Here is a 12,926-nt window from a genome sequence, read left to right on the forward strand (position 1 = left end):
GCAAAAAAACAAAAAAAAAAAACCCTTGGTGCAATTGCAATGAATGACAAGAGCAATGTCTCATGGAAAGTTACCAGAGACAGGTAAAACTTGGAGAAAATTTCATGCCTAAAGAACCTGTAAGAGATGTTGCACTACAGAGTTGAGAGTTTGGTTCTGGGTTCTGGTCTCATATGTATCAGAAATTCTTGTTTCTTGCTTCTATAGTGAAATGGAGTTCTATTTCCTTTCTAACATACTAATGAGTCCTGTTTCTCATGGCTTCTTTTGGCTAAATCCTGTCTCATTTTAGGTTAAAATTAGTCTTTTGAATGGAGAACCTGGGATTTTAGTTACAGAATCTCAAATTTACTCTTTGTTTGCTCAGTCCTGCTTTGGCCCTAGTGCCCCCTCTAGCTTGGATTCCCCAAGATCTTGGTGAACAATGTGCCTTTCTTTCCTCTATTTAAACCTGCTTTTCAACATTTTGCAGCTCCTTATCTAGGCAATCAAGTGGAAAGTAATCTTTGGCAGTCCTGATCTATCTTTGGGAGTGCTTGCCTTCTACCCTCACAGCTTATCTTTCTGCTGTTGTCTTTCTTTGAGGTATGTTTCTTGGGAAAGAGCTCTGACACTTACAACCTTTTACCATATTTGTTTTTCCCTTTGCTTCCCAGCAACCATTGAACCACAAATTGTAATCTTACACTTTCTGGAATCCAAATCCATTCTTTTCTAGTCCATCCAGGCCTTGCAGTCTTACCCAGAATTATAGAACTGTCCCAAGTCTATGCAGATATACTTCTTTGACTTAATTTTTGTCATTCAGAAGCAACTGCATTTTGTTACCTAGCTATTTGTTTAATAAATAACAAATAAAATTAATGTTTGCATTTCTAAAGCTCTAGCATATATGTGCTGTTTCCCAATGCAACCCCTCTGTTTATTTTGTGTCTTGTCCACTTGATAAAAATTCATATTTTGAAAAAAAAAACTAATGTGAATGAGATTAGTGGGACCAATCTTCTTAGTTGTGTTCATGCCAGGTTTCAGAGATTCCTTGCAACATGGCTACTTAGAACATACGTGAGTTCATCCATGTTTCTTGAAAGCATGTCTTGCAACCAGTACCATCCACACAGAATGATAGCATTGGAATATCTATAAATTAGCAGCAGGGTTTAAGTATATAAACTGTTCATATTTGTTATATCCCAGCATGGACTGAACAGAAAGGGATTACAGTGGGGTCTTGACTTAAGAACGGCTTGAGTTAAGAACATTTTGACTTAAGAACCGCTCTCTTAGGAAAATATTGACTTGACTTAAGTACTTAGATTTGAGTTAAGAACTGAAAAAAACCCACGTGGGAGGCAGGGAAAGTGCAAAAAGTGAACTTTCAGTTAAATGTTGGCCAGTGAAAAGGGTGCCTGTCTGCTTCCTCACTCCTCCCAGTGTTTAGAGAGTGGATTGGGAGTCTTCAGACTGCCTGGTACTGCCTGGACTGTATTTTCCCTGCCTTCCCTTAACCTTTCTTGACCTAAGGAAAAAAGAAACAAAATATCCCCCTCTAGTGGTCGAAGGCAGAATAGCAGCTTCCCATTAGTTTCTATGGACGGAAAAGAGCAGATACGGATTAAATGGTTTTCAATGCATTCCTATGGGAAATGCAGATTTGACTTGAGAACTTTTTGACTTGAGAACTGCCTTCCAATACGGATTAAGTTCTCAAGTCAAGACCCCACTGTATGTCCTTTTTTAACTTCTCAAGCAGACATTAAAGATAGGCAGGCCAAGATTAAAATATAAACACCTACTGATTGCTTTGATTTTTTTATTTTAGTTATATATGACTACTGGGCTAAAGGTGCTTTTTTTGTTCCTCATGGATACTGGGGTCCTCCCTCTCCCTTTTCTCCTGAAGGAAGATACCTGCTTGGGGAACAAATCATAGTATGAATACCATATTATAACAGTATTATTCAAATAACACATCCGTTAAGAATGTGGCCTTTAATAGTGGCCTTTAGTAAATTCCCCATCATTTTGAAGCTTCAGGAAAAGTCCTGGTACAACAGGAAAAGGCTTTGTTCTTACTAGAATCGCTTACAACTCTGGGCAGACAAACTTGAAACTGAATGTGACAAATTAAAAGAAGGGAAGATGTAGTTAAAAAGAAAGAAATATGCCATGGTTAAGAATACACATACAATATTCCAGGAGGTGGAGCTTTGTCATGGTGCAGGCAGCAGCTTCTGGGAACAGCTCCCGGGAAAAGCTGGAACCGCCCAGTCTGGGGTCCCCCTAGGAAATGGGATATTGAAGGGGAGACCAGGAAAGGTCTCTCTGAAGCAGTTGGTGAGCTCAGAAAGAAGAAGATTGGGCAGCAACCTGATTTTTCTTCCCTCTGAAAATTCACCCGAGCACAGATCGGAGACGGGAGCCATATTGGCAGATAGCTGGGAGTAACCACCTGCCGAGGAGAGGAGAACAAGAAACACGGTCGAAAATATACAATAACAAAATAAGTGGAAGCCTTTGATTTATGAATAACCTCATTAAGATGAAAAAGAAATTGGAGTGAAAATATTTGACCAAGAAAAGGAGCGGGGAGTCTTGCTTGCCAGGCTGCTCCTTCAAAATGAAACTCCTAGAAATCCTGGCCAGCAGTGGTTGTAGTGGAGGCTTCTGGGAGTTCTAGTCCAAGAACATCTGGAGGCCCAAGGTTGGGGACCACTGCATTAAAGGACCCTTGAGAGGTCATAGTAGAGTTGGATTTCAAGAGCTTGTAGAATCAATTACTGTAGAAAGACAAGTCATCCCATTTCACATTTTGACTTCTCCCAAGGGATAGCCACAGTGGGGCAGTCTGGCCCTTGCCATGTCACCCTTTTTCACAGAGAGAGATGAGGAAATTAGCCCTATTCAGACTTTCTACTACCCTAAGCTGTGAACACATTTAGAGGGAATGCTGCCTGCCCCCCCCGCCCCCATTGCTGCCTTCATGGTTTTAGTGCCAGGTCTGAAAAGAAGAAAAGTCTTGCTCACATTTAGGCTCTATATGTAAGAACCCAGGTTCTTGCTGATTTTTAAATTCTGTACACACATAGGGCTCTTCTCTTTGGACCTAGCACTGAAACCATGAAAAACAGCAAGGAAGTGGGGCACGGCTAGGAGCTCCCTGAGCAAGTTCGGAGTGCCAGATAGTAGAATGCCTAAGTATGGCTAGAGCTGCTCTTCCTTTTTATTCTGTTCTTACCTGAACTACTGTGGTATGCAGTGATATTGAAGAAACAGGCAAGGAGTCTTATGGCACTTGGATGACTAATGTGTTTTATTTGACATAGGTTTTTGTGATCTGCAATCAGCTTTTTCAGAATTCTCCGTGTAGTCATGTCTTTGTCGTACTGTATTTCGTTCATCTGCCTCTTGAGATATGACTGCTTTCTGTCTGGAGAACATGGAGAGAAAGTTGCCATTACACCACATAACATTATAAACCGGGATTTCAGAGGTTTCTTTCCACCAAATGAGAAACTGGTTTTATAGGACCAAAGCAGCAGCTTGTTCTGGATGTAAGCATAGCCCCAGAAAACTAGACATGGCGGCAGCTGCTGCTTTTCATTCCTCACTAGGAGACAAAGGGGCCTCCAAATGATAAATTTCAACTCACAAACACTACTAGTTTATCATGCTGTACTGCATTTACCGTAGGATCAAAATGGGATGGGAAGTTTGGCCACTATCCATGCTATTTTTAAAACATTGCTGGAAGAGAGATTTGTCACCCCTGTTTGAAAAAGTTATCATCATCCTTGAAATACCATTGTGGTGTATCATATGCTCTGATGATGATTCTTTCAATGGTGTACTTGATTAAGTATGTATTTGTGCCAGTTAAGAGTATCATTTGCAAATCTGCCTTCTGTCTTTATGCATTCCTTTTAACTTAAGTTGAGCTTAATGAATAGGGTTTAAAAAACTTTTTGTCTGCATGGGGACCAACCCCTGGTGTTATTAGTACCACAGAGATGTTAAATAATGGAGCCAGCCCTTTCATTCTTTTCCAGAAAGCCTCTTTCTGAAATGGTTGCTAAGCAACAACATGGATTCATACAGCACATGGATCCTGGAGTGCCCTGTGAACTTCATAGGTTAAAATGGGCTAGAAGATTACATTTTAAACAAAAGTGACAAATTTGTAACACTAGTAGGTCATGCCATGTCACCTCAGAATTGGTGTAGACCACCCTAAAAATTGTTTTGAAGACAATGCAACAATTCTCACAATAAAAGCAACTTTGCTTTTTTAGAGGAGAAACAGAAGCAACTTCTGCAGAAGTCCAGCATTGCTTTATTGCACTATACAAAAAAATTGTATCTTTCTAAATCCACTACTATCCTGCTGTGCTTCTTTGGAACAGGAATTTTATTTCTTCCACAGAGACGCAATAGCAATTAATGATTATTTTAAACAAAGATTCTGAATGGGGTTGTTGAAAGCATTATCAGTATCAAGTAGGTTCACAGGAACCTGACTTAATTAACAAATGCAATGAAAAGGAAAGCACTAGCAGAGCAGTGACTGAAACAAAAAATCTCAGACGGTATAATCAGGCTAATAGGGATGACCACAGGGTCATACAGTCCTAAGTATTCCAGGATTTTGTTTAATGTCTTAAAGACTTACTTTCCTCTTCTAATATGTCATTTCTGTGTTTGGTTCCTTGAATTATCCAACTTTTGTAACCATTTGGCACTGTAGCAATGGTGATTCAATATGTGGGGTGGCTCCCTAAAGGAGTGTAGCCATTGGCTGCACAAGAAAGTCAGCAAACTCTGTATACCCTTCTTGGATGGTGACCTGATAAGATATGGTACGTGCAGCTTCCATCTCTTCACAGTCAGAACTCTGGATCCCCCTGAGATACTGCCTAGTGGAAGATAAAATACACTCAGAGTGACCTTTTTGGTGGACTGCAGTACTGGGGAGAGACTGGGATCCTTTTTAACTTCTACTTTCTGAGGAGGAATGACTACCCAATTAAAAATGCCTTTCTAAGTAAATATGGAGAGTAGGCTACTTGGCTATTATAAAAGGGGGGCACAACTAAAAAAAAAAGGTAGGAACCACTTTTAGAGCATGGCTACCTTACTTCAACAAAATACTGTATTTCAGAGGAGATCAGGGAGGCTTAGCAGGAGTGAAAGAAGACCAACATGTGAATAGCTAACGACTCCCCCCATATTATTTTTACAGACAATAGGAAGGGGATTGAAAGACTAATTTATTTATAAGTAGGACAGTTTGACAGACATTCCTTTAATTTTTCTGGTAAATCATAATTGTAGACTAAGCATTTACAGTAAACATGAAGACTGAGCCACTCATCTGGCACTACCAAACAGCTCCCAAGAATATGGAATGGAAACCAGAATGATCTGAACTTTACCATAATTCCACACCACAGAATGGAAGTAGGTAACAAATGGGTTTTTTTTTTTTTAAAAAAGAGTTTTTTATCCTGATTTATTTGGAACTGTCATGAAGTTTCAGAGATGAGTAACACCTCTTCCTCAACGTATGGTTATTTTCTTGGTTTCCAAACTACCCTGGCAACATTTTTATTCTTGAGGGATTTTTTACACACACACACACACACACACACACACACACACACACACACACACACACACACACACACACACACACACACACACACACACACACACACACACACACACACACACACACACACACACACACACACACACACACAGACACACACACACACACACACACACACACACAGAGAGAGAGAGAGAGAGAGAGAGAGAGAGAGAGAGAGAGAGAGAGAGAGAGAACAATATATATACACAATACAATGGCAGATTGCTACTAATTAGAGTCTTTGTTGTGATTCCTCCTTGCATTCATCTGGTATCCAAGCATACCTTTAATTAAAAAGAGCCACTTAAGAAAGAGTATTGTCTTGGATTCTGGGCCATATGCAACCCAACTTGCACATGAGAAATCACACAAGGAATTGTAGTGGGAATTCTACTTAGCAGGGATCTACCAATGTGGTGATGTTATTTACACTAAGCAAGCATAATTTATGCAATAAGATTTTGGCCCAGTGTTATATTAGTTTATATGAATAATCTGGCTTTCTTAATGGCCTAGGGCAGTGGTTCCCAGCCTTTGGTAACCCAGGGGTTCTTGGACCACAACTCCCCAAAACCCTGGCCAGCACAACTGGTGGTGAAGGCTTCTGGGAATTGCAGTCCAAGAACACCTGGGTTACCCAAGGTTGGGAACCACTGGTCTATGGTGGTTATTTTCATTTATGTAAATGTAACACCAACACAGCTTTCTGGAAACACTGCCATCCACATTTCAAAGGCAGTAAACAGCCTATCAATGTTAGCAACTGACAGACACACAGATTTTTCTACCTGTTAATAAGACATATATCTAATAATGATCTTAGAACTGCAGAGTTGAAAGGGACCCTATGGATCATTGAGTTCAGCCCCTGTCAAGGAGGAACAGTGAAGAATTGAACTCCCAACCTTCATCAATACATAGAATGTCCTTTATTTCTGTTAATGCCACTGTAACTTTGAGAGCTTTTTACAAATGTAATTGTTAGCCTCTTTTCCCCATCTCACTTGTGCCCCCCCCCAACTATTGTATCCTTTCTCTATGTAAACCTGTGTCCTAAATATTATGTTCCATGTGGAAGTGGATTGTGATCTACAAAATCTCACGTTGAAATAAAACTCTTGCTTTTTAGAGTGCCACAACATTTTTCTTGTCTTTTTGATTATATATGGTAAATCAAAGTAACACAGCTAACTGGGTGATCTTGGGCCACTCACATACTCTTGCAGCCTCAGCTACTGCTCATGATGGTTATAAGAACAAATGGGAGTAGGCAAGAATATAGACTGACATGAGATCCTTGGCAGAAAGGTAGGATGTAACTGTCACTAAACATTAATTGATGTATCAATATTCTTTTTATTTCAAATGTCAGTTCTATACAGATTGTCTTGTTCTGGAGGGAAGCCCTGTTCCCCTCCTGGTCCTTCTCTGACCCTTCAACCTAGAGATAGCTGTGCCAACATGCAGGCAATCAATAACACCAATTTGGTGCCCTTATCTGATGCAGAAAGATACCAAGGTAAAGGGTTGTAAATCAAACAGGTCTAAGCGCCCTGAAGTCCAAAACAGGAGAATCATAAAACTAGGAATGTGATCTGGTAAGTGATCTCAGATTGTGAATGGAAAGAATCCATTTCAAACATAGAAACATCACGTCTTAAGTAATTATTTTCTCACAGCCATGAACTAAATCCAGGTACTAATCCCAACTAAATTAAACCTACTGAATCAATGGGACTTACGTAAGCATTGACTTAGCCAATTCTTTTCATTCAGTGTGTGTACTGTAGTTGGGACTAACAGTCAGATTTAATCCTTCATCTGTAGTGACTTGAAAGCAACGACATGTTATTACAACCATGGTCTGATATATCATAGATATTTTTGAAGTGCCAGTGAGCTACATTTCCTAGACTCTTGTCTGAAAGCCAGAAATGGTCTTACTGTATGTGATGGTGCTACTAAACAGCAATTAAGATGAACATCAATAGGATTAATAAAGAAATGCAAGTACCTTAGATATTTTCAAGATTGTCCAAATTTGTAACATGTACATTTATGATGGAGGTTAGGAAGACTCCCCAGTTGCCTGAAATTAGCAGGATTGGTAAACTGCCTTTACTATCATATTTTATTAAGCCTAGTCAGTGCACATACCATGTCTTGTTCTTAGAAACTCTGAATGTATGATGCTAGCTGGATAGCTAGGGCTGGCTACATGTAGCAAACATACTGTGAAAAAACATCTATGTATCAAAAGTGAACATGCCACACTAGCATACCACTGCTGTATTCAAGGTGAATGTAAGGAATACTGTAACCTTGAAAAACATTACTGTATTCTGGTTCTTCAGAAAAGTCATACACTTTTCTCTATTGTTTCTTGATTGCCTAATCTCTTGGGGTGATCAATGGAGTGATCAGTGTCGTAGCCAGATTGCCCTCACATTTGTTGTGGAGATGGGCCCTTCAAAATCAGATTTGGTTATTTTAAAAAGGTGTTGAGAATTTGATGGAGCAACAGTTTTCTTCTGAAAGCTGACATACTGCACATTAATGTTTGGTTACAAGCAGAGTTTGGATGGTAGGGTCTTGAAATTTGAAATTTTATGATACCATTCTGCCACTAGAGGGAACCAAGCTCTTTTAAAGTACTGTATGGCTTAAAATATGTATTTAAAATAATTTTGTAAAAGTTTTTATCTGCCACTACTGTACTATCTCCATCTAAGATGCAAACCTGGCTTCAGCACCATCAGCCATGTGAATGTGGGACATTAGTAACAACAAATGCGTTGGAACTACCCACAAGAGCTTGTTGCACAGCCATGAAGATGATCACCAAAAGTTTGCTGTTTGCTTTTTGTTTTATATTATTAATATTGATTAAAAGTATCACCTGTTCCTATATTTGTATTATTTCCACAACCATGAGGCCTTTTCCTGACTTTTTCTTTATATAAGGATCCTTGTAATAAATATTTGTCCGTCCACTGGTAATGGGTTGTTTTTGTTACCTGTTGTGGGCATATTTCAGTCAAAATGTGTCTTAGACTTTGATACTAATATATCTGTGTGACAACAAATGGAAAATAAACAACAATATTGTGCACATTAATTAGAAGGTACGTTGGTTTAAGCACCTACTGTGCAACAAACATCTGATCCTTTTTCTATACAGGTTAGTAAGTGCACAATAAACAAGTTTTTTAAAACAGGTAACTAATGCATTATATATTAGACTCACGTTCCTTCTTAAGGCTTGTTGGTTATTCTTGATAACCTATGGCACCATACAAGAAGCTGCTGAAACATCACATTGGCAACAAGTACCACAACTAGAAACAACCTGGCACAATTGAACAAAATCATTTTATTGGTCACAATGAGGAAACTACAAGATAATGCATAGTCTCTGGCTCAGTCTCTAAAAATAATATGACTGCCACCAAGCTCCCAGCGATAGTAGACTGCTACAAGGCCAAATATGTTCTCTAAGACTTGACACTGCAGTGGTCAGGCAACTTAGCAAGGTTCTGGACTTGTCTAAGTGCTAGGTAACTTGCTGTGTTTTTAACTAACAGTTTATCTGTAGGGTCAGATTATATATTTAAGTGTGGTGTGTTGTCTGAACCTATACACCATTATGTATTTATAATAGAGTTGGCATTTGGTGATGCTCTCCTCTCCCCCCCCCCCCCCCAGCTGCTGTAGTTTTGAAAAATATTTACTTAAGAGGCTTTTTCTGGTTTGGACAATAAAATCACCAGAAGCTTACCTGATTGAGGCAGTCGTTGTTGTTTAGTCGTTTAGTCATGTCCGACTCTTCGTGACCCCATGGACTAGAGCATGCCAGGCCCTCCTATCCTCCACTGCCTCCCGTAGTTGTGTCAAATTCATGCTGGTTGCTTCACAGACACTGTCCAGCTATCTCATCCTCTGTCGTCCCCTTCTCCTCTTGCCATCACACTTTCCTAACATCAAGGTCTTTTCCAAGGAGTCATCTCTTCTCATGAGATGGCCAAAGTACTGGAGCCTCAGCTTCAGGATCTGTCCTTCCAGGCAGTACTCAGGGTTGATTTCCTTTAGAATGGATAGGTTTGTTTTCCTTGCAGACCAGGGGACTCTCAAGAGCCTCCTCCAGCACCACAATTCAAAGGCATCAATTCTTCGGTGGATTGAGGCAGTAGTCCCATCCTCAAGGTAAGTGCCAGTCCTGATCTGACAGTAATAGAAATTCCCTGCTGCAAATGTTAGAAAAGTTGCATTTTGGGGCTGCAAACACTCAGAATCTACCAACCAGCACAGTCTGTGGCTTTTTCAAACTCCATTCCTAGTCTTCTCTTGTATTTTCTGAATTATAAGTGGTGTGATACTGTTGCTCCCAGAAACAACCAGAAATAGCTCTGGCACAAACGAAATTGAGGCAGAGCAAGTTCTTAAGTGAGGGACGTGGTGGAGCTGTGGGCTAAACCGCAGAAGCCTGTGCTGCAGGGTCAGAAGATCCGGCAGTCGTAAGATCGAATCCACGCAACGGAATGAGCACCCGTCGCTTGTCCCAGCTCCCGCCAACCTAGCGGTTCGAAAGCATGCAAATGCGAGTAGATAAATAGGGACCACCTCGGTGGGAAGGTAAACAGCGTTCCGTGTCTAAATCACACTGGCCATGTGACCACGGAAAGATTGTCTTTGGACAAAACGCTGGCTCTATGGCTTGAAGAGCGGGATGAGCACCGCCCCCTAGAGTCGGACACGACTGGACAAAAATTGTCAAGGGGAACCTTTACCTTTTTAAGTTCTTAAGAGTGCTGTTCACCCTGTGTTGATCACCTTTTATGGAGGGAGGAAGTTGCCAGACCTTTATTTCCAGATTATACATCTTTTTCAAAGCAGTTTATACTTGAAGATGTAGGCCATTGCAGTTACAGTAGATGTTTGTTGATGAACCTTGCAAATACAATTTCATAAAATTAGTATTTTCTTATTCACAATTATATAACAAACAACATGAGCAATTATAACAATAACAAAGTGCTACAATTTATGTACCCAAGCCCTTGGCAACAGCACCAAAACAGAAGTTGCTTGTAGAATTGTAAAGTTCCAGTGTCTGTTCGAATGCAAATTCTGGGGAAAAAACAAGACACTGGGCGGGGTGTCCTTACCATAGAAGAATCTGCTTCATGTGCGAAATCTTCAAAACTTTTAACCAAGGTGGCACGGGTCTAGCAGCGTAAGTGAAAACAGTGGCTCTGGCCTATTCAGCCCTCCTGCTCTTTTTGATTTAAGCCTCTTACTCACATCTCTGCTCTTTCTTAGTCCCACCCCTTGGGGCCGAACTGATATATCATAGGAGTTACATTTTGTACGAATAAATATCATATAATTCATTTAAGTACATGGAACTAGGGTTACATTATAAATAGCAGGAGTGTGCTTTTTTTCCTGGCAAGCAGCTTCACACTGAGGACACATATATTTAACAGAGCTATTGTTTGGTTGTAATAACAGATGGCAAATGTGTGTTTTCTTAGATTAATTTTTCAGTTGAAGTTCATGTAATTATTTATTAGGGCCTGTGTTGCAAATACCTGGAATCAGTCTGAGCACCCAAAGTTTATTTTTGTGCTAATTTACACTTCTTGAAATGAATTTGAATCTCCTGGAATGGTATAGTAAGGTTTGACTGGCACTAATTCTGTTATCATCCTTTGTCTGGGTTAAGGTCAATGGTAAAAGATAACAAGAACTGAGATCCAAACACTTGGCAGACAAGTGTTTCCCCTTCTCTGCAGTGTAGGATTGGTCGTGCATGCGATAGTACAGGATGATTCATGCACCTGGTGTAAAATCTTTTGAGCATTCAAAGCCTATCTAGAGCTAATGCACTTTATTGATGAATACAAGGGCTAAAGTTCTGGTTTATGATGGTGCACCAGATATAAAATGCCCAGAATTGAAAAGTTCACAGTTTCTACTGAAGCGATACATCATGGATTTGGAGCTAATATCTGTGCTTCTGAGTGTGATTGTTCTACAGATTGTTTGCTGTCTGGTAAGGCAACCCAAATTATGACTTTTTAATTAAAATGAAGTAAAACTCACATGCAACTCCAACGTCCAAGGGGACATGATACGAAATGTACTTTTAATATTTAATGCATGTTCCCCCCCAAAAAAACATATATTAATAGCCAGAGTCTGTGTGTCTGTGGTATTATCAGAAATCTATGCTGATAGGGAGATGAGTCTGAGGAATGCTGTTGCTCTGAAGCTGCCGCTTGCAGTGTCCAGCAGCATGCAGTCCATTCATGGGGTTGTCTATTAAGCCAGTATTCCAAGCTGAAAGTCAAGTCTGAACATGGCCTAGGAACACTTACACAAGTGCACTGGGCTATATGATATTTTGGTTCCCAAAAATCATGATTGCAGGACCAGAACAGAAACAAGAAATGTATGTGTAGGCATTATATTTGCTGTAGACTAGGATTTTTTAAACAGTGACTGAAATCCTACTCTACAGCAAAGTCTCAACTAGAGTAGACCCGTTGAATCAATATTTTTTTTGTGAGTCAATTCTACCTATGAGTTCAATTGATTCAATGGTCCTAGGCTAGTTGCTGTGTCATTTTCTTCCTTGCTAAATTTTTAAAGAGAGTGTTGTTGCATATCAAATACATGTAAGAACAACAGTACTTTCTCTTTTCATTATATATCTTCCTTATGCTCTCAGTAAGAAAGATGGTATTATCATGTACAGATCTGCATTGTTTATTATAAATATGACAGAAAAGGGGGAAAACAGATTGCTATGTAGAAGTATTTAGAGTAATATACAGTACTGTATACCGTCTTTACTTAATGTGTGTTATTTTGATTTTTTCTTATCTATTTTCTTCTAAGGATTTATTATTTATTCTTACACTAAATGCCTATTCAGTGATAATGGTTATTTATGTGAATAAGTAACATGGTTAAATGCCTAATGGGCTCCTGAAATAATAGGATAAATGCATGTGACGTTTACATATATATTTATATTGCCTGGTACACAAAAGCAGACCTAAGTACTGGGGATATTCCAAAAACTGAAGTTGGACAAAAATTTAAGATATGCAGAGGATACCCATGTTATTGGCAGCAAATACTTGGAACAACCACTAAGGAAAGTAAAAGAAGAAAGTGCGAACAGGGTTACAGCTGAACATTAAGAAGACAAAACCTGTGTCTACAAAAGAATTGCTTCCCTGTATTGTTAACAATGTAGAAATGGAAA

General features: G+C 39.5%; 1 protein-coding gene across 1 annotated transcript in view; it reads left to right on the top strand.

The window, feature by feature from the left end:
* The first annotated feature begins 11,546 nt into the window (after positions 1-11,546).
* Positions 11,547-12,926, top strand: part of MEP1B (meprin A subunit beta) — a 35,538-nt gene continuing 34,158 nt past the window's right edge. The window contains exon 1 of the mRNA XM_078393084.1: positions 11,547-11,705. Coding sequence (XP_078249210.1) covers positions 11,547-11,705 — 159 coding nt within the window. The remainder of the gene's footprint in view (positions 11,706-12,926) is intronic.

Source organism: Pogona vitticeps, chromosome 4 (genome assembly GCF_051106095.1).
Source record: "Pogona vitticeps strain Pit_001003342236 chromosome 4, PviZW2.1, whole genome shotgun sequence".
Classification (NCBI taxonomy): domain Eukaryota; kingdom Metazoa; phylum Chordata; class Lepidosauria; order Squamata; family Agamidae; genus Pogona; species Pogona vitticeps.